The 23,614-nt window shown below is 41.5% G+C and overlaps 1 protein-coding gene across 4 annotated transcripts in view; it reads right to left on the bottom strand.

Annotated features, from left to right (window-relative positions):
* Positions 1 to 246: 246 nt before the first annotated feature.
* The window catches only part of ATP11A (ATPase phospholipid transporting 11A), a 182,729-nt gene continuing 159,361 nt past the window's right edge, over positions 247 to 23,614 (bottom strand). For 2 of the 4 annotated variants that reach the window (XM_044283792.1, XM_044283795.1), the window contains 3 exons: positions 18,593 to 18,696; positions 11,764 to 11,929; positions 247 to 1,523 (listed from right to left, as the gene is read on the bottom strand). In XM_044283792.1, coding sequence (XP_044139727.1) covers positions 1,266 to 1,523; positions 11,764 to 11,929; positions 18,593 to 18,696 — 528 coding nt within the window. In that variant the 3' untranslated portion in view covers positions 247 to 1,265. Of the gene's footprint in view, positions 1,524 to 2,606; positions 2,696 to 11,763; positions 11,930 to 18,592; positions 18,697 to 23,614 lie in introns of all 4 variants that reach the window. The other 2 variants (XM_044283794.1, XM_044283793.1) reach the window with 2 other exon arrangements.

The following is a 23,614-nucleotide window of genomic DNA, read 5'->3' as shown; positions in this document are numbered from 1 at the left end:
AAACTGGTGACAGAGTCCCTTTAAACAATAGGTTATTTTCTGATGACACATTCCCTTTAAGAGAGGAAACAACATGCATGCAGCTTATTACATATGTAGTACTTTGACCCGAGAACAGCTCTTGGGGTAACAGGTCAGATGCCGACATAAATCCCATCTATGCATTACCCATTTATAGGCACAAACCATATTGCTACACGTGGTTAAGTACAGAACATCACATTCTCACTTGAAGAAACTGTACAGTCACAGAGAACATTTTCTTTTATTATTTCCTTAATTTTGCAGATATTGGATCCTCTCTACAAATTTGGTCTTGGATGCTCATAACATAGAAGCATAGCTGAGGTTATCACAACATATGACAGCTTTATTACACATAGTATTACGATGTAGAGGGGGGAAGGCCCAACGCAATAAACTACAGATATATCAGACTGTCAAAGATTGTCATCTAATCCTGGAAGCAGTATTGTAATCAGCTTACAACTTTAGCCCTGCTACATGTATAAATATAATCCAAACAATGACATTCATTCAGTGAAGACATTTTTACATGTGGACTTTGAACAATGTCTTTTTTTTTCATTTTTAAACATTTATTGTATTTTATAGAGCTTCATGAGATGTCTTTTTCAGCAATGTAACAGCACATCTGAATATGCACAGCTTGTAAGAAACAGTGGATGTCGATGGACAGACGACACATCTAAGAGGTCCTAGGGAAAGCTACCAGGAGACACAGGTATTACATGAACATATTTGGCAACTTACAATGAAAGGAGCCTTAGACAGAGTTTCTTGAAAAGAAATGAGCACAAGAGAAACACCAGCTTGTTCTTTTGGTACCAGCAGAGGAGAGAAAGAGAGAGGAGGATCTTCAGTTAGATGACATATTGTGCTCCATCAAATATCAACTTGTTGACTACAACATGTAGTAGAAATCATCCACACAAAAGATTCAGTAGTATAAAACAAAGAAAGCGGACATGACTAATAAACCACAGAAATCTCCGGACAGGGAACAGGGAAATGTACAGTGCTATCAGTCACACAGTACCAGACTGTGAAAATTGTTCTTTGCTGCAGTGTTTTAAAAAAGATAACCACCAGGCCCACTGGCCAAGAAAGGAGCAATCACTCTTATGGTCAGACAGCAAGTTGGTGTCCAAGAGGCTACAGTTTTACTAGACAATCATTTTGCTGCATCTCCCAAATTATAAAATAAAAATAAAGAGTTTGTAAAGGCTTGCAGTGGTGATGTGTCACACGGATGTTTCTAAGCCTGACCTGCTGAGGTATGAGCCCGTGCTGGAACTATAGCGGGTATTGGAATAGCCAAAGAGGGATGGGAGTTTGAAAAAATCATTGCTTTGCCAGTGAGTGAGCATCACTTTTTTAGAATAATAATTTGACCTGCTGGCCGCATCACTGTTCAACTCGTTGCTTTGGTAGTTTGGGCTCGGCATGGAGGCTAGAGGTGTGAACTCAGAAACGTGGTCCTGAGACAGGCTGGAAGCATTCTGTTGAGATATAGAACAATGGTAAGATGCAGTAAACACTCAGCAGAAGCTCAATCGTAGCACACAAAGGACGAAACAAACATTACAGCAAGGGCGGGATTTTACAAAGACAACAGATTTTTTAGCCTGGGACCCCCACCTATCAAACACTACCACATTCCTTTTTTTAACCGCTTTTACTGTGCAGTACAGGAAAACAATTGCTTCCCATTGCTTTTTTTAAGCACCAAGGATACTGCAGCTCATTAAAACTTGAACATATAATGATTCTTAACCTATGACTTTCCAATTAATTTGATTAGTGTATGAATACCTAATGGGTGCACCGGACGTACATGTCGGAAGGAACATAGTTATTAAAAAGGATTTTCCAGGGAGACAATTTTGTAAAAAAATTATTGGCCCAACAATTACAGAGGATTACTCACCTCCATCAATTTCCTGCCACTGCTGTTCCGATGCTGCTCTGGTCCACGTTGCTCTCTACTTCCTCTTCATGATCAACACACCAGAAATGCCAGTAAAAGGCCTACCCATCCAATCACTGATTGAGGTGGTTCACCTCTAAGGTCAATGATTGGCTGAGTGAGCCTTTCTTGCCATTTCTGGTGTATCAAGCTACTACAGGAAGTAAAGGGCAGCGAGGAATGGAGTAGCCTTGGAATGGGGATTGATGGAGGTGAGTAATCTATTTTTCACATTGACAGGCCTGTTATTTTTTTTTTACAAAATTGTCTCTCTGAAAACCTCCTTTCAAAAGGTAACAAAGCATTCAAATACCCAGGTCATTCAAAGCAAAGTAACATTAAACACCTAAACAGTAACAATGATGGGAACAATGGAGTTGCCCAAAGGAGCCAGTTGATGTTTTTACCCCGCTTTTTTGTAATTTCCAAACATGGAAATGCTTATGGCAAAGTAAGTTTTATTGTAACCCTTAACAGTGGGAAGCAATTTTGCTCGTGAAATAGAGGAAAATGATTGAACACAGATGTCACTCACAGCAAAATGTTTGGAGGAAATGTTTAGAGTCCAGAGTTTTATCACAACAGAAAGAAAATACAAAAAGCAATATGGTCACACCTCTGTATTATGGTTACCTATTCAGTGTCAACAGCACTGGAATCTTCAAGAAGTCTCCTTTCAATGTCCAAATTATGTTTCAATATTTTCTGTAAGGATGAGGAAAAACACTAAGATCTGAACATGCATGAGTGTACGAAGTGTATTTGTATGGTTCAAATGCCTGTATGTACAATGCCTTTGGAAAGTCTTCAGAGTCTTTCATTTTTTTCTATGTTGCAGCGTTGTGGTAAAAACATTTTAAAAAAATCTAGTTTTTCCCCATCATTCTGCACTCAACATCCCATAATAGGAAAGTCAAAATTATATGGTTGAAATCTTTGCTAATTTATTGAAAAGGAAAAACTCAAATATTGTATTGTATTCAGACCCTTTACTCAGTACTTAATTGAAGCACCTTTGACACTGATTACACCTCCAGTCTTTTTGAGTATGATGCCACAAGGTTTGCAGGCCTGGATTTGGGGATTTTCTGGATGGGGACTGACATTTCGGGTTTATCCAGAGTTGTTTGACTGGGTTCAAGTCAAGGCTCTGGTTGGGCCACTCAAGGACATTCACAGAGTTGTCCCTAAAATACTCCTGTGTTAATCTGGCTGTAAGATTAGGGTAATTGTCATGTTGGAAGGTGAACCTTCGGCCCAGTCTGAGGTTCAGAGCACTCTGGATCAGGTTTTCATTAAGAATATCTATGTAATTTCCTCCATTCAGCTTTCCCTCAACCCTGATCAGTCTCCCTGTCCCAGCCACTGAAAAACACCCCCACAGAATGATGCTGCCATCACCGTTCTTCACTGTAGGGATGGTACTGGGAAGGTGATGAGCAGTGCCTGGTTTCCTCCAGACAAAATGCTTAAAATTGAGGCCAAAAAGTTAAATATTGGTTTTATCAAACCAGAGTATCATATAGGTGCTTTTTTCAAACTCCAGGCGGGCAGAGGCTTCTTTCTGTGCACTCTGCCATAAAGCCCAAGCTGGTGGAGTGCTTTAGTGATGCTTGACCTTCTGGAATTTCCCCCTACCTTCACACATAATTTTAAAGCTCAGTCAGAGTTACCATTGGGCTCTAGGGTCACCTTTCTAACCAAGGCTCTTCTCCCCTGGTGGGGTGGCCAGCTCTATGATGAGTCCTGGTTGTTCCAAACATCTTCCATTTAAGAATTATGGAGGCTACTGTACGCTTGGGAAATTTCAGTGCAGAAGAATCTTCTTTACCTTTCTCCAGATCTGTGCCGCCACACAGTCCTGTCTTTGAGCTCTACATGCAGTTCTTTCCTCCTCATGGCTTGATTTTTGCTTTGAAATGCATTGTTAGCTGAGAGACCTTATATAGACAGGTGTGTGTAATAATGTCCAATCAACTGAATTTACCACAGGTGGAACCAATCAAGGTGGAGAAACATCTCAAAGATAATCAAATGAAATGGGAGGCCCCCAGAGCTAAATTTTAAATGTCATAGCAGAGGATTTTTGCTTTTCCTTTTGAATGGATTTGCAAAAAATCGAAAATTGTGACTTCACTTTGGGGCATTGAGTGCAGATTGATAGAAAACTTGATTGAGGGAAAGTTAGATATTTTATTTTATTTTAGCACAAGGTTGCAACATAACAGAATGTGAAAAAGTAAAAGGGTCTGAAGACTTTCTAATTGCATTGTAATTGCACTAAACCAAATGCCACCTAACATACCATTTGCATGGCTAGTCTCCTGAACTCTACTTCACAGTCTTTTAATCACACTAATCTGGCATGTATAAGAAAATAGACCCATGTCAGATTAGCAGGATTTTACAGGACAGGGGAGAACACTTAAGTTACGTGGTTACGTGATGGATGGTCCATGGCTACACTGGTGGAAAGGGTTCACCTTTGTTCTTCATAGCTTAGATGTTGAACATCCTTTGCTGAGATAATCCATCCCACATCACAGGTGTGGCATATAAAGGTGCTGATTAGACAGCATAAATATTGCACAGGTGTGCCTTAGACTTCCCACAATAAAAGGCCACTCTGAAATGTGTACAGTTTTGCCTTACTGGGGGGTGGGGGGGTATCTGGTATCAGTCATTATCTGGTGAGGCCACCATTTACCTCATGCAGTGCAACACATCTCCGTCGCATACAGTTGATCAGGTTGTTAATTGTGGCCTGTGGAATGTTGGTCCACTCCTCTTCAATAGCTGTGCGAAGTTGCAGAATATTTGCAGGATCTGGAACACGCTTTCGTATACGCCGATCCAGAGCATCCCAAACATGCTCAATGGGTGACATGTCAGGTGAGTATGCTGGCCATGCAAGAACTGGGATGTTTTCAGCTTCCAGTAATTGTGTACAGATCCTTGTAATATGGGGCCGTGCATTATCATGCTGCAACATGAGGTGATGGTCGTGGATGAATGGCACAACAATGGGCCTCAGGATCTCGTCATGGTATCTCTGTGCATTCAAAATGGCATCAATAAAATTGACCTGTGTTCGTTGTTCATAACATACGCCTGCCCAAACCATAACCCCACCACCACTATGGGCCACTCGATCCACAACTTTGATGTCGGCAAACCGCTCACCCACACTACGCCACACACACTGTCTGCCATCTGCCCTGAACAGTGAAAACCGGGACTCCTCCGTGAACAGAACGCCTCTCCAACATGCTCGACGGCGTCAAATGTAAGCATTTGCCCACTCAAGTCGGTTACGACGACGAACTGCAGTCAGGTCCAGACGCCGATGAGGACGACGAGCATGCAGATGAGCTTCCCTGAGACGGTTTCTGAGTTTGTGCAGAAATATTTTGGTTATGCAAACCCGATTGTTGCTGAGGCTGTCCCGGTGGCTGGTCTCAGACGATCATGGAGGTCCTTGGCTGGTGTGGTTACACGTGGTCTGAGGTTGTAAGGCCAATTGGATGTACTGCCAAGTTCTCTGAAACGCCTTTGGAGACAGCTTATGGTAGAGAAATGAACATTCATTGCATGGGCAACAGCTCTGGTAGACATTCCTGCAGTCAGCATGCTAATTGCACGCTCCCTCAAACGTTGCAACATCTGTGACATTGTGCTGTGTGATCAAACTGCACATTTCAGAGTGGGCTTTTATTGTGGGCAGTCTAAGGCACACCTGTGCAATATTCATGCTGTCATTATTTAGAAATGGACAGGAAGACCAAAAAAGCCTCATAATTACATGTGCTATTTACTACATACTATATCGTTACTTTTATTGTTGCTTTTGTACTTAAACATCTACAAACTAAATAAAAGTATTTAAAAATATCAGCTGTGTCACTTGGTTACTTTTCCTCATTTATTTGTAACACTGTTAGGCCTCTTTCACACTTGCGTTGTCCGGATCCGGCGTGTACTCCACTTGCCGGATCCGGAAAAACGCAAGTGTACTGAAAGCATTTGAAGACGGATCCGTGTTACTATGGCAGCCAGGACGCTATTAAAGTCCTGGTTGCCATAGTAGGAGCGGGAAGCGGTATACTTACAGTCCGCGCGGCTCCCGGGGCGCTCCAGAGTGACGTCAGAGCGCCCCATGCGCATGGATGACGTGCCATGCGATCACGTGATCCATGCACTTGGGGCGCTCTGACGTCACTCTGGAGCGCCCCGGGAGCCGCACGGACGGTAAGTATACTGCTCCCCTGCTCCCCACTACACTTTACCATGGCTGCCAGGACTTTAGCGTCCGTCAGCCATGGTATCCATTGAGAAAAAGCTAAACGTCGGATCCGGCAATGCGCCGAAACGACGTTTAGCTTAAGGCCGGATCCGGATCAATGCCTTTCAATGGGCATTAATTCCGGATCCGGCCTTGCGGCAAGTCTTCAGGATTTTTGTCCGGAGCAAAAAGCACAGCATGCTGCGGTATTTTCTCCGTGGCCGTTTCGTTCCGGGACTGAAGACATCCTGATGCATCCTGAACGGATTTCTCTCCATTCAGAATGCATTAGGATAAAACTGATCAGGATTCTTCTGGCATAGAGCCCCGACGACGGAACTCTATGCCGGAAGAAAAGAACGCAGGTGTGAAAGAGCCCTTAGCCTCACAGTGTAGTGTATATGCCGAAGGAATATAGTGGGCTGTGTCAGTTCAGTGCTACAAGCTCACTCCTACTTACAGTAATTCCTACGCTATACCTACAACCTTTTTAGTAATTTATCTCTGGTAGTCAGTGCATCTAAAAAGCCGTCAAACACTGCCCCCGACATGTTTCGCCAGCTAACCTGTTGTCTTCAGGGGATTCGGGCCCGAATTGGAACCGAACCTGAGTTCGGTAAAAGGTTTTTTACAGTAGAAATACATTTTTGAAGTTATTACCTCAGGTCTCGCGAGACTTCGCGAAGTAATAACTTTGGGTCATCGGAGCCAATACATTCTAATACAGTACAGAGCGCTCGCTCCTACAGTATTGTAACAAAGTTTTATGCAAACTGACTTCGGATGTTTCATCCGAAGTCGATTCGCCCATCCCTACTGATGACATATAGTACATGTGCTTTCCATTTTTTATTTTTTTTCTAATATATTTGTGTGTTTCTTTATATCGATCATCATCATTTTTTATACTGTATACACAGATGTAGCAGACCTTAATTTCCCAATGAACCTTTCAATTGTACCATGTTGTAATATGACGATACATTTAGGTGCCAGAGGAGGCTGTCTTATGAAAATCAGAGATAAATTATGTGGGTGCCGAAAGCAAAGTGCAAGAAATGAAAACCTCAGCTCGGCTGTATTGAAATATTCAGCTCTGCTTCATAAGTGTACATTAAACTGACCACTGCTTTTTTTTAAATGCCAAATATGTTGCAGTTTTCTTTTTATTTATTTGCTTGTTCACAACATATTTTAATGCATGGTAAATGTACAGTTTGATGTTAAATGTGAAAACTAAAATTCCTATAGATAAATGTATTTATTTTAATTTGTTCTATACTTAGTATTATATTCTTCTCATCTCTTTATTATACACTAGTCAAGGTTTTTCATGAATACTACCCCCTGCTGATCAAACTTAGGAATTACATCCACACCTGAATTTTTGGAAAGTCTGCACATATCCATGTTCAGGAGAATCAAGTAGTAAAGTGTAACTCTGTGGTGTTAATAGTGTTGAGTGCTGTTTGTGAAAATGTAAATTGGTGCCACTGACATGTGCTATGAAAAACTGGAAAGTAAGCTACCAATTCTGGAGTCAGCTTAATATCGGTGAGCTACATGAAGTTAGTTGATTTTTTTTAAGCAAGCATTTAGAGCGGTGTCAGTACATGATTCACTTACAATTATAAATTTTTTTGCAAGATAGGAGAAAAGATTTAAATAATTTAAATAAGCAGGCACAAAAAAAGTGATCTCAAAGGCATATAAATCCTCCAAAGATTTTGCTGTTGTTTTCAGGCAAGCCTGCTACAGTACTCCCACTGGCAATGATCACAATGTGATGTATCATACTGGCAGGTGGCCATTAAATAATAACCGACACACCCAACAACTGGATGAAAATCAACATGTAGTACAAATAATGACAAACTTAGATCTTTTCTAAGTCCTAATTCACAGGTCAGTGATTTCCATCAGTGATTATGAGCCAAAACCAGGAGTGGAGGCTACACTGGGATAAAGTATAATGGAAAGATCTGCACCTGTTCAGTGTTCAGACCCACAGCTGGTTTTGGCTAACAATCACTGCTGGAAATCACTGACTGTATGAGTAAGGTCTCATGCACAAGGCCAAAACGCCGATACCGGTCACGTCTGTTCTGCATTTTGCGGAACGGAACATCCTGCACTCTATAGGACATGTTAAATTTTTGTGGGGGGCCGTGGAATGGACATACGGATGTGGACAGCACATGGAATGGACATACGGATGTGGACAGCACACTGAACAGAATGGGTCCACATCCAACCCGCAAAAATGCGGATTGGCTGCAGACCAAATATATGTTAGCCCTTAGGAATAACAGTTAGTGTACGTATTCTCCAAATGACTTCCACTACTTTGAGCTCAATGTGTGTATTATCAACCTCAGGTAACCAAACACAATAGATATGTAGCTCATGGATGTCCTATTACTATCAACCTGACTCCATCATGCACTTTTTAGTCTGCTGAACGAGTTATTTCATTAGTAAAAAAAAAAAAAGGGAGATATCTTTCAGATACCTGTGGAACTCTGTTTCTCTGGAAGGGGGGGGGGGGGGGGGTGGGGGGGGGTGGTGTCAGCAGGTAGTACTGATGTTAATGAAGTATTACAGCAAATATGTTTATTTTCTGTCTTGTTAGAAAGGCACATGATGTAAACTGCACTGAAGGTAATCTTCTTACCAGTGTCTGTATTTGTGAGTTATCCACTTTGTTCTGCTCCTCAGCTGTCATGTGACCAACACTCTGACTCTACAACTGACACAATGAGGGACACTGATTACGCCACTAATATGGCATTAAAAAGTTGCAAATTATATACGCTATAATTGTGCAATAATTTGTGCATTTTCTTGAACCCCTTATTAAACTTGCCGCATTCTGAGCCAACAGATGTCATATTAAGACTGGTGTTTCTTATCTCTCCCACAGTATCTTATGTGTGGAAAGAAAGTTTGTTTTTCTATATATTCCTATGCGCGTCAGTCACATAAGACGCTGTGTTATTTGGAAAGTCAGAGTGTTGGTCACATGACACAGCTCAGGATCAGAAGGGAGGTTATAACTTACAAATACAGTCACTGGTAAGAAAATTACCTTCACTACAATTTGCATTATACATGTACCTTTCTAAAGGTCAGAAAATAAAAAAAGCTTCTGCAGATTTATGGTGTGAAATCCACAAGAAAAATATGCCCAGTGTGAACATAACCTAAACATAAAAAGATTATGGTAGGCATAAAATAACTATAGGCTGAACAATCCCACACTGCCCTTATGGATGCAGCATAATATAAAATTGTAGATCAGGATTTGATGTGTGCAAAACAATAGTATCTATAACGCTGGCCACACACATGGGATAGCTGCAGGCCCAACAACTCCCTGTTTTTTAACAAAGATGTCTGGGAAGGTTTGTTCTTGATTACTGACCCATGTAAAGGTGCCACTGATCACCTGATGCTCAAGCAAACGAGGATCGGCTGCCCAGAAACAATGATTCTCTATGGGCATGTAAGTGCAGCCCTCACCTTCTCTTCTAAGCATGTTTGGTTCATTCCCAGAAACCGCCTGGCCATTCGGCCAGTGTAAAAGGGATTTCAGAAATCTAATATAAAAATTTTCCCTGTCTATGCGGTTAATACTGTAGCATGCTATAACAGGTACACTGTACACTAGTCTACACAAGTATTTGTTGGTAAATTCATTTCTATTTCAAAGACTGGAACTTTTAGAAACAGGAACAAAGAAAAAGGTCTGGAAATCCATGTAAAAGTCAGAAAGAAGTATCACCTTTAGGTCCATTAGTAAGTTATATTGGTCGTGGTCTGAGAGAGCATAAAGATGGTGGACTGCTCAACAGAAAGGCACGGTTGTTTAGTCTGTTCCCCAGAAGGTGGCAGCAGGTGCCCACGTGCAATGTGTAAGCAAGGGAGCAGTAATTTATGCAAAGCAGGTAGGAGACAGGATAGGAAAGAAGCAGAAGGAGAAAGAACACAAGGGATGTTTCATTAAACACTAAAGCAATGCTAATGCATATTAGTCTAATTTGAAATAAAAGCTCAATTACACATGTGAATGGAAATGTTCTCATTAAACCTAATATAAGAGTGACGAGAAGTGGGCACCACAGTATCAATTGAAGAAAAGGGTGCTGCCCATGTGCAAGAGCACTACAACCAATTATAATAGAAAAAGGCACATAAAAAATGGCGCACACCAAAAAGTCACATGATTAAATCCCAAAGTTTATTAATAATTAATAAGCCCGCACCTCCCACTTTCCACACAATCAACCCCTAATAAGGTAGTATACTATAGTGAGCCCCACTATCAAGTACCTAAATCAGACAAAAACTAAAGTGACCAGTGCATATAAAGCGCAAGTGAAGCCTATCAGTGCAACAGATCTAACGATAATGCCAAGTGTTGTAAGCCTGAAAAAAAATCACAACACCGCGCAAAGACTAGTGCTACAAAAAGTAATATACAAGTATCCAAGTTAGAGCTCAGCTGGGCCCCCATAGGGGATGCGGATGCAGAACCCATTCACTTCAATGGGGTCCGCGATCTGCAGCCAAGGGTCCGCACAGCAAAAAAGTTGTGCCTGCACTACTTTTTAGTGGTGCAAAGGCACAGAGAGGAGCCCCACGGAAGTACTCCGTAGTGCTTCCGTTAAGTTCCATGCCTCCGTTCCACACCGCACTTTCCGGATTGCGGACCCATTCAAGTGATGCGGTGCACAAACGACCGGTGCCCTATATTGCAGACCCGCTATTTGCGGGCCACAATACAGGCACGGCGGAGCAACGGCTGTGTGTATGAGCCCTTAGTCCTACCAATGGATACCGGTCTCACCAATCGGTTAGAATGGAAGGAGCAAAGCCCCAGGGCATTTTTTTGTGATCATGTTTTAGATATTAATAAACTTTGGGATTTAATCATGTGACTTTTTGGTGTGCGCCATTTTTTTATGGGCCATTTTCTGTCATGATTGCTCATTAATCCTAATGTCTCGACTACTTCTTTACAGTGGGCACTTTATAAGGCAAAGGTGCCCATACCATGTCATCAGCCTCAGCATGTCAAATAACATTCTATGTGCATGTACTAAATATTGAGCTTTTCTTTCAATGTACACACTTTGGTTACAAATCACAATATAAATATATATAAACTCATCGACCATAGAGGCTAGAAGCAAACAACAGAATCGGGGTACCAATGTACTATACTTAACCGTCTAATGTATATAAGGGAAGCGTGACTGTTAGCTTACATACTGCAAGTGGAGAAGAAGACACTGTTAGCAAAAATTAACTGAATACAAAACACATAGTAAAAATGTGACGGAAGAATGTCTATGACGTGTACAACGAATGTTCTGAACTGCTGCCATGTTACTGTTCACCTCCACTAATAAGCCTGCCATGTATGGCTACACGAAATACAGCGTGAATGAAATGGTTAAACTATTAGTAATTAGGGGAGGGTCGTTACCTGGATCCTTTCTGTTGCTGTAGGCCACAACTGTCGGCATAAAACCTTCTTGAGAACATCAGGGAGGAGACTGACTGTAATAAGGAGGACAATGCCCAGCCATGCAGGACCACTGGACAACATCTGCATGAACACATAATACATCCTCTGATAATTGAGAAAAGGCCTGGAATAGGAAGAAAACACATCATTTAAGGATATCATGAAAAAAATAAGTTTTTATGAAGAGGTATGTCTAATTCATTTTCTCCCTCCAGTGAGGGGGAAACAATCAAATATCAATGTGCAGATGAACATGAAAACATAAGACCTTAGTGACCATTTTGTTATGCACGTAGCAAGGATAAGGGTATCGCATGACAGCAAGTCACATAACACAAAGGGGTATGGCTACATGGCGACATTTCAAATAATGTATTTCAACAGTGTCGCAATAAGTAATGCTGCCACGCTACAGTCACAAAAAAGCTTATATGAAATGTAAGGCTACTTTCACACTTGCGTTTTGTGCGGATCCGTCTGGTATCTGCACAGACGGATCCGCATGAATAATGCAAACGCTTGTATCCGTTAATAACGGATCCGTTTGCATTATTCATAAAAAAAAAGTCTAAGTCAAAACGGATCCGTCTTGACTTACATTGTAAAGTCAATGGGGGACGGATCCATTTTCAATTGCACCATATTGTGTCAGTGAAAAACGGATTTGTCCCCATTGACTTACATTGTAAGTCAGGATGATCCGTTAGGCTCTGCATAGTCAGACGGTCACCAAAACGCTGCAAGCTGCATTTTAGTGACCGTCTAAAAAACGTAACGGAGACCAAACGCAGCCAAACTGATGCATTCTAAACGGATCCTTATCCATTCAGAATGCATTGGGACTTAACTGATCCGTTTTGGGCCGCTTGTGAGAGCCCTGAAACGGATCTCACAAGTCTTACACAACATTCTTGTTGCGTGACGCATGTCGCCGTGTAACCGTACCCTAATAGAGGTGTGGTATGGCATCCAGATAATTCAGTTCTGCTCAGTATTGCTGGCTTAAAGGGAATAGGTTATGAGCATGTAATTGGTGGGAGTCCGACGCTCGGCACCCTGTTTAAAGAGGCTGCGGGACTCTGGTGAGCATGGCGGCCTCTTCACAGCTTACCAAGCACAGTGTTGTCCACTGGATAGCGGCTGTGCTTTTTATTGCAGCTCAGCCCCATTCACTGAGTCTTGGCAATGAACATGATTTCACACGGCCTAGGAAGAGGCCGCAGAGCACTACGGTCTCTTCAAACAGCTGATTGGCAGAGGTGCCAGGAAGTCGGACCCCCACAGATCAAATAATGATGACTAATCCTGGCCAAACTCCCCTTGAAAACAGGGACTCCTAGCACTTATAGCATACCAGAATGTAGGGCAGCCAGAAATGCCTTCTCTGTCTTGCACATTTTGAGTCCTTTGTGAAAAGTTTATTAAAGTTTTTTTTCTATATCCATGAATAAGAATATTTTACATAAAGTCATTAACAATAGTTTTCAGACACTGAGAATACAAGACATAAACCACCTGTAACACAATACTAGTGCAGAACAGCAGCACGCCAGCTAAAGTACAGTGAGTGTTAATAATTAAAATATGGAAACCCAGACAACAATTTACTGCCAAAATAATGCCATGGTTAATGTGTTGCAAATGAGAACAATACATATATATATATATATATTAGGAAAAAAATCACAAGGCAGCACTCTGGTCTTCAGTGGAAAGGTGGATCATTTATTCAACCCATGCAACGTTTCAGCTCATCTCCATGGAGCTTTTGTCAAGCCTATGTATATATATATATATATATATATATATATATTGTGCATATACACACACACAGTATTTTGTTCTAAATGATACACGTTCAAGCTGAAAATGGCAGCACTGGTCATTGGAAGCAGGCACAGTCTAAGCGCATAGAAGGGGGTACATCTGATGATAAACCTACCATTATATAACCCAGATGATGAGGAGCCAATATTAACTGTCCAGTGAGGGGACTAGACAGGCAGTTTAATTATCCAAGCATTGCCCATTATGTTTGTTGAATTGTACATGCATGTTCTTCATTGAAATAACCTCTCTCAAACATACTATTTATGTGGGGCAATGGTTGGGCTGATTATCAGGAATGAATGTTACAGTTAGGGATGAGGGTGAATCGACTTCAGATGCTTCATCCAATGTCGATTCGCATAAGGGTCCATTCACACGTCCTGTTTTTTTTCATCCTGAAAAACGGTCCGTTTTTTGCGGATCCGTTGTTCCTGAAAATGTTTCCGTATGTCATCCGTATGTCATCCGTTTTTTGCGGATCCGCAAAAAACGGAAACATGTATACATTTCAATAATCAAATAAAGTTGTTTGGATTTCTTTGAAAAAAAATTGAAAAATCAGAATAAAAATAAAAATTTGTTATGTGTTTCCAGGAACGGAATCCGCAAAAAACGGATGACATACGGAATGACATCCGAATGTCATCCGTTTTTTGCGGATCCATTGACTTTGTATTGTACCAGGATCCGATTTTTCAGGACAAGAATAGGACATGTTTTATATTTAAACGGACATGCGGAACGGAACAACGGAAACGGACAGCACACATTGTGCTGTCCGATTTTTTCCAGGACCCATTGAAAATGAATGGGTCCAGATCTGGTCCTGATCTGTTCCTGAAAAAACGGAACAGATCAGGAAAGAAAAAACGGACGTGTGAATGGACCCTAAAACTTTGTTTTGATACTGTATGGAGCGGGCGCTCCGTACAGTATTAGAATGTATTGGCTCCGATGAGCCGAAGTTATTACTTTGCGAAGTCTCGCGAGACTTCGTGTAATAACTTCGGAAATTAATTTCTACTCTAAAAAACCTTGATACCAAACTTGGGTTTCGGTCCAAGGTACCATTTGGAACCGAACCCGAGTTTGGTACAAAGGATATTTACAGTAATAATTAATTTTTGAAGTTATTACACGGAGTCTGTATTGGCTCATCTGAGCCAATACATTCTAATACTGTACGGAGATCCCGCTCCGTACAGTATTAAAACAAAGTTTTATGCGAATCGACTTTGGATGGAGCATCCGAAGTCGATTCGCTCATCCCTAGTTACAGAAGTAGGAGCACTCGTTCCTGATACTGTAATCTGCCTGTGTAAAGGTGCCATAGATCTGCTGCCGCCTGCCTAGCAGCAATAAATCTGTATGAGGATGAGTGATTGCAGTAGCCATATAGTGGAGGGGACTGCTTCCTTCCCGATAATTGCCTGCTCAGTTAGCATGTGTAAATTCAACAATATTAAACCATATACAAACAAGTAGATAAGATGCAGATTCAAACAAAAGATGAAGGAGTGGTTAGACACTAGGAAATAGAGTGAACATTTAAAGATGCCGACATGAAAGCTGCTGATATCAAATACATTATTTTAGTATTTTGTTGAAGCAGATACTTCAGTTCCTTTTACATGTGCAGAATTCAGCACATTATAAGTAGCAATCAACAGTACAGCAAGTCAATCGGCTCTCAAGGGAACTGTCACACAGATACCATGTGATAGAGCAGGAGGAGTTGAGCTGATTCATATATAGTTTTATGGGGGGAAAATTCAGTAGACGTTGTATTTCACTCATTTAAATTGCTGCTTGTTCTGGGCTGTGAAGTCTAGGAGGCGGTCCTATCAGTGATTGACAGCTGTCTCTGTATACACATTCGTAGAGGGCAGGCTGTCAATCACTGATAGACAGCTAACTCTGTATACACAGTAATAGAGGGCAGGCTGTCAATCACTGATAGACAGCTAACTCTGTATACACAGTAATAGAGGGCAGGCTGTCAATCACTGATAGACAGCTGTCTCTGTATACACAGTCATAGAGGGCAGGCTGTCAATCACTGATAGACGGCTAACTCTGTATACACAGTCATAGAGGGCAGGCTGTTAATCACTGATATACAGCTAACTCTGTATACACAGTAATAGAGGGCAGGCTGTCAAATCACTGATAGACAGCTAACTCTGTATACACAGTAATAGAGGGCAGGCTGTCAATCACTGATAGACAGCTAACTCTGTATACACAGTAATAGAGGGCAGGCTGTCAATCACTGATAGACAGCTAACTCTGTATAACACAGTAATAGAGGGCAGGCTATCAATCACTGATAGACAGCTAACTCTGTATACACAGTAATAGAGGGCAGGCTGTCAATCACTGATAGACAGCTGTCTCTGTATACACATTCATAGAGGGCAGGCTGTCAATCACTGATAGACGGCTAACTCTGTATACACAGTCATAGAGGGCAGGCTGTTAATCACTGATATACAGCTAACTCTGTATACACAGTAATAGAGGGCAGGCTGTCAAATCACTGATAGACAGCTAACTCTGTATACACAGTAATAGAGGGCAGGCTGTCAATCACTGATAGACAGCTAACTCTGTATACACAGTAATAGAGGGCAGGTTGTCAATCACTGATAGACAGCTAACTCTGTATACACAGTAATAGAGGGCAGGCTGTCAATCACTGATAGACAGCTAACTCTGTATACACAGTAATAGAGGGCAGGCTATCAATCACTGATAGACAGCTAACTCTGTATACACAGTAATAGAGGGCAGGCTGTCAATCACTGATAGACAGCTAACTCTGTATACACAGTAATAGAGGGCAGGCTGTCAATCACTGATAGACAGCTAACTCTGTATACACAGCAATAGAGGGCAGGCTGTCAATCACTGATAGACAGCTAACTCTGTATACACAGCAATAGAGGGCAGGCTGTCAATCACTGATAGACAGCTAACTCTGTAGACATATTCGTAGAGGGCAGGCTGTCAATCACTGATAGACAGCTAACTCTGTATACCCTGTAATAGAGGGCAGGCTGTCAATCACTGATAGACAGCTGTCTCTGTATACACATTCGTAGAGGGCAGGCTGTCAATCACTGATAGACAGCTAACTCTGTATACACAGTAATAGAGGGCAGGCTGTCAATCACCGATAGACAGCTAACTCTGTATACACAGTAATAGAGGGCAGGCTGTCAATCACTGATAGACAGCTAACTCTGTATACACAGTAATAGAGGGCAGGCTGTCAATCACTGATAGACAGCTAACTCTGTATACACAGTAATAGAGGGCAGGCTGTCAATCACTGATAGACAGCTGTCTCTGTATACACATTCATAGAGGGCAGGCTGTCAATCACTGATAGACGGCTAACTCTGTATACACAGTCATAGAGGGCAGGCTGTTAATCACTGATATACAGCTAACTCTGTATACACAGTAATAGAGGGCAGGCTGTCAAATCACTGATAGACAGCTAACTCTGTATACACAGTCATAGAGGGCAGGCTGTCAATCACTGATAGACAGCTAACTCTGTATACACAGTAATAGAGGGCAGGCTGTTAATCACTGATATACAGCTAACTCTGTATACACAGTAATAGAGGGCAGGCTGTCAATCACTGATATACAGCTAACTCTGTATACACAGTAATAGAGGGCAGGCTGTCAATCACTGATAGACAGCTAACTCTGTATACACAGTCATAGAGGGCAGGCTGTCAATCACTGATAGACAGCTAACTCTGTATACACAGTCATAGAGGGCAGGCTGTCAATCACTGATAGACCGCTAACTCTGTATACACAGTCATAGAGGGCAGGCTGTCAATCACTGATAGACCGCTAACTCTGTATACACAGTCATAGAGGGCAGGCTGTCAATCACTGATAGACAGCTAACTCTGTATACACAGTAATAGAGGGCAGGCTGTCAATCACTGATAGACAGCTAACTCTGTATACACATTCGTAGAGGGCAGGCTGTTAATCACTGATAGGACAGCCTCCTCGACTTCGAAGCCCAGAGTGAGCAGGGATTTAAACAAATTAAATGTTTTCCTATGAAAGTATATGTCAGTCTACTCAGCTCCTCCTGCTCTATAACATGCTGCCTGCAGCTCAAACACTATGTTCAGTCTGACAGGTTCCCTTTAAGGAACTTTTACAAGGGAAGATAATTGCCCAAATGGCTACCTGAACGTTCATACGCCTGTTTCCATTACAGCAACACATCCCCTGCTTACCTGCAAACAATCATTTGTATGTGCACATAAACGACGCAATCAGTCAGACACATAATAATTGCATAGTATACAGAATTAGGGTACACAAACCTATTTGAACAGTTATAGGCTGCCCTGCAGAATAAAGGGGTCTTTAAGGTGAATGAAACATTGATGACCTATCCTCAGGATTGGTCATCAATATCTAATAGGTGGGGGACTAATTCCTGGCACCACCGCTAATCAGATGTGTGAAGGGGCTGTTGACCTTGGACCTGCGCTTCAGCCTCTTCGCAGTATACTAGTCCAAGCACCATACGTTGCATTGCAGCTCAGTCTCATTTACTTGAATGGGACTGATCTGCACAAAGTCCATGTGACTGATGTGACATCACAGGCCAAGGCAGAGGCTGATCGGTGGGGGTGCCAGGACTCGGAACCCCACCAATCAGATGATTGAGACCTATCCTGAGTACAGGTCATGCATATTTCAGTTCCAGAGAACCCCTCTAAGCAACTTCTGCATGGAGAACTAGCTAGAGTTACCCTGCTTATCCCTTTTGCTAGGCAGTCATTTCCTCTCATATACAATTCTGCATATTTCTGCTATCCTAGTTTTCAGAAGGCTCTAGATATAAATATGCCAACACTGAATTGTAAGGATGATTCTGGAAATGTTAGTACTGTATACATGAACTTACCAGACAATTCCTCCCCAAAGCAAAGAAAAAACTATGTAGAAAACAAGTGATCCCCAAATGACAAAGTGGTTTATCCAAGTCCAGTACTGTGTATCCAGTGCAAGCTGAAAGTAGCAAGAAACAGACCTTAACTTCAATTTTATATAAAATCTATTTCATTCATTTAGATTAATTTCCTGTAACCATTACCATCACAGAACTCTTACTGGTGTTACAATATACATTACCCACAGATACCGTAATTACTCGAGTCTAAGCCCTGTCTCAATGCCTTGCTTCACAGAACATTTTGTATTAACATTGAAAGGGAATCTGTCACCACATACTTTCCAATGAAACCTTCTCCCTGTATAGATGTGCGCTTATCTGCTGATTTCAGTAAACTTTGTCCCATCTTTATCCATGGGCCCTATTCAGATAAATAACCCTTTTTAGATCATGCTAATGAGCCCCTTGGTGCAACAAGGGCATTGCTGTTGAACCTTGTTGCATCCAGAGGCTCCTGCCAGCCTTGTTCCCCCCCAACCCACTTTAAATGACAGGGCCAGGCACTGTAGATGTACTGTGATCTCAGCTGGCCCTTAGATCTCACGGCAGTGCATTTGGCACATGCGCAGTACCGGGCTGGAGATCGCAGGGCATAATTCAATCTGCCCTGTGATCTCCAGCCCTGTACTGTGCATGCACCAGAAGCACTGTTGTAAGATTTCAGGGCCAGGCATGATTTCATCTATCAGAAAGCAGTATCTGTGGATCACTGCAGCTGGGTAATGGATTCAGGTGCTCTTGGTTTATGTGACCCACCCAGTCACAGAAAAAGGTTACAAAATATAAAGGATAAACCAGGCACTCAACTATGGAGTGAATTGATCAATATTATTTATTCCCACAATAGTAAAATACAATATATACCTATAAAATGCAATAAAATCACTTCAGTACATTAAACAAATAGCCGCAATAGTAGACATAAATTCTAAAATCACTCTAAAATCACTTATAGCAGCACTGGTGGGCATATATTCTGAGATCGCAGATAAAGCTTAAAATACTATAGTCATTGATCCAATCTAGGAAAAACGCAATTCCGTACTTTGTAACAAAGTCTTATGGGCACTCCTCAGTCTTAAGTCGGTAATAGCAAAGTGCAATTTGTGCACAACGGTGGCGTCCCACCTAGTTGAGCAACTATGCTGCTTTACCTTGCGTGTGTCTTCTTATCCTGCGTCCGGACCTGAAAAGAGTATGCTGTCGGCACGACGTCACCTGGATATCCACTCACAAAAACTATGTTTGTGGCCTTATTTGCAGGGATTCCTCCGGTGTTCGTCGCTCTCAGCTGTTCAATTTCAACAGGTCCAGGGAAGCTACTGTTCCAGCATGCCAGTACAAGGTATTAAACCATACGCGTTTCGGGGTTCTCTGGATGACCCCTTCCTCAGTGGTTGCTCAACTAGGTGGGACGCCACCGTTGTGCACAAATTGCACTTTGCTATTACCGACTTAAGACTGAGGAGTGCCCATAAGACTTTGTTACAAAGTACGGAATTGCGTTTTTCCTAGATTGGATCAATGACTATAGTATTTTAAGCTTTATCTGCGATCTCAGAATATATGCCCACCAGTGCTGCTATAAGTGATTTTAGAGTGATTTTAGAATTTATGTCTACTATTGCCGCTATTTGTTTAATGTACTGAAGTGATTTTATTGCATTTTATAGGTATATATTGTATTTTACTATTGTGGGAATAAATAATATTGATCAATTCACTCCATAGTTGAGTGCCTGGTTTATCCTTTATATGATTTCATCTATGCTGCCTGACCCTGTCAGTCAAAATGGGGGGCAGGGCTGGCAGGGAAAAGGAGCGGAGCCTCTGAGTGCAACGAGGTGCAATGGTGATGCTCATTAGCATAAACTAAAAAGTGTTATTTCTCTGAAGAGGGGCCACAGATTAAGATGTTACAAAGTGTAGGGGAATCAGTGGAGAAACGCACATCTACTGTATACAGGGAGAAGGTTTCATTGGAAGGTATGTGGTGACAGATTCCCTTTAAGGGACCACTAAACCCTAAAAAATAAGAAAAAAGGCTTGGACATCTTTATACTTCTACATAAAGCAGAAATCCTGTAGTCAGACAAATCCCTAATTCCTCCCTGATTCTCCATCTTCGGCTGGAGACTGTCTGTTATCAGTTTATTTGCACTAATATGACCTCACAGTCACACAGAAAGTTCAGGAAAGGGATGGGGGCATAACCCAATACATATCAATAGTCAGATCACTGTGAACGCACTGAAAACCTGACAGCTTCTTAAAAAAACTTTCCTGTGTGTGCAAGGATACTAGGTGGTACCAGACCAGTGCACTGACACTACAGACAGGCTGCACAGTTGTCTCAGGTAACTGAATGTCTGGTTTGTATATATATAAGCAGGAAGGATTTCTCACTGTCTGTCTAGGAAAATCTGATATCCATCAGTGTGCCAAAGCTGGATTACAAGTCTTGTGGATCGATACACACTATCCAGATAATGTTCCTCTTACATTGTGCAAGTAACCCAGTTTTCCCAGGATCCTGAAAGACAAATCTGCCTACCTATGGCACTATTTAGAAATGAGGAGCAGAGTTTGTCTTGGTAGATTTAGTATTCTGCATTCTCTATTACAGGGATGGCCAACCTGTGGCTCTCCAGCTGTTGTAAAACTATAACTCCCACCATGCCCTACTGCAGGCTGATAGCTGTAAGGCAGTCTGGGAATGCTGGGAGTTGTAGTTTTGCAACAGCTGTAGAGCCTCAAGTTGGCCATTCCTGCTCTATTACATTTCCACATCATGGTAATCCAGTACCCCATAAAGCAAACCTGGCGAGCTCTTGCTCTATTTAGGAATGAGGAGTGGGATTTATCTTGATACATTTGGTATCCTGCAATCTACTATAGTTCCATATGGTGGTAACTTAGCTTTCCCAGGGACCTGAAAAGCTTTGGATTTGTCACAGGGATTCATACTCAGATTTTCCAGGCTCCTGGGTAGCAAATGCAGCTAGGTATTTTACAATACCTGGCATTTACTAATTCATAAATAGGCATTCTGCAGTCTGGGAAAGCTGGGTAACAATATTGGTTATATAAAATACACTCAATGCTGCCCTGATATGCTGTGTGAATCTATCATATGGTACAAGGGCAACATAATCTGTTGTCACCAATGCATCTCTACAGTCTTGTCACCCAGCTTTTCCAGAATCCTGAACGGCAAGTTGGTCTAGGTATATGAAAAGATTTGTCACTACATAACTAAGTAAATTTCAATTTCAGCAGTCTGGGAAAGCTGGGTAAAAACCTCTGCAGAAATGTAATGGAAAACAAACTTTGTGCATACACTCTATCTATAAATATAATATCAGGATAACTTTGAGTATATACTATATACTGTATGTACTTTGATCTCCTGCATACCACCACATGCTATTCAGCTTTCCAAAGCTGTTGGAAGTCAAATCTGCCTAGCTATAAAGGGATAAATTAGGGTTAGCTATTATGCTTCATGTACTATGGCTAGTACTATGTATATATTACAATAGGTAGTATTGTCTGTGAAGGTTCTCATTTATCCAGGTCATGGTATATCTGTAAAGAATAAATCAAGGCAACCGGACGTACTGTAGATTTCTTGAAAACGTTTCACTCGTTCTTCCAACGAGCTTTCTCAATTCTGAGTGTCAAGACAGCATTGTATGTGGCAGACAATAGATGTCTAACCCCCCCCCCCCCCCCCCGCCTCTATTCAAGCTTGGCTTCTCCATTTTTACGTAGATGGCCTCCTTCACACCTTGTTTGTACCAATCGGCCTCCTTATCCAAAACAAGTACTTGACTGTCTTCAAAGGTGTGACCTGTTTCTTTTAGATGTAAGTACACGGCTGAATCTTGACCAGAGGTTTTGTACTTACATCTAAAAGAAACAGGTCACACCTTTGAAGACAGTCAAGTACGTGTTTTGGATAAGGAGGCCGATTGGTACAATTGAGGTGTGAAGGAGGCCATCTACATAAAAATGGAGAAGCCAAGCATAAATAGAGACGGGGGGCGGGGTTTATTAGACATCTATTGTCTGCCATATACAATGCTGTCTTTATCACCTACTGATTCCAATTAGGATAATGGAATCAACACCTTTGACCCCATGCTGGGTATAATAACCAGATGTTGATTCAAAGCTCGTTGAAAGAACGAGTGAAACATTTTCAAGAAATCTAAAGTACGTCCAGTTGCCTTGATTTATTCTTTACAGAAATAGGTAGTATTGGCACTGTGGCTGGCACTGTTACCAAATCTATTTTGTACCATTTCCAACTAGGAGATTCCTTCCAATAAATTGGTCATTCACACTTTGTAGACAAAATGTATCCAGACTAAACCAAGCCACCTCCTCCTATACTTTCTGTCTATACTTTTCATCAGACGGTGAGAGGGAGGGGGACAGAAGACATTGCTGCAGCCTCATAGTCTGCAATTGTGATATCTGACAAAACAAGGCAAACAACAAGACACATAAGGAAATTGTTAAAGATATCTGACAAAACAAGGCAAACAACAAAGACACATAAGGAAATTGTTAAGTTTTGTTGGTTGATTTTTTTGTGTTTGGATTCTGTGTTTAGTTCGCATTTAAAGGGATACTCTGTTTTGGTCACACCTTTGATATACTTGTGTTTCGATAACAGAAGAGTACCCACATGAAAACTGTATAGCAACAAATTCATGCACTTAGGATATTGATAACATATATATTATAAAGGGTATGCTCAGCTTTATTCAAAAGGAACCGCAATTAAAGCCAGTGATGTCAAGACAGAACAGTCCCTTTAAAAGAACAGATCATAGTGCTATAGCTCTTAACATTTAGAAAAACTTCATACAGCAGTATCACATTGTTTATTCCCCATCAATACTCCACCCAGACTCTGGCCATACTGTATGTTGTAACATGTGGCAATTTAATTGACAAAGTAAG

The sequence above is a fragment of the Bufo gargarizans genome, chromosome 3 (genome assembly GCF_014858855.1).
Source record: "Bufo gargarizans isolate SCDJY-AF-19 chromosome 3, ASM1485885v1, whole genome shotgun sequence".
NCBI classification, from domain to species: Eukaryota; Metazoa; Chordata; class Amphibia; order Anura; family Bufonidae; genus Bufo; species Bufo gargarizans.
The sequence above is the reverse complement of the archived record's forward strand: the minus strand, read 5'-3'. Positions and strand labels throughout refer to the sequence as shown.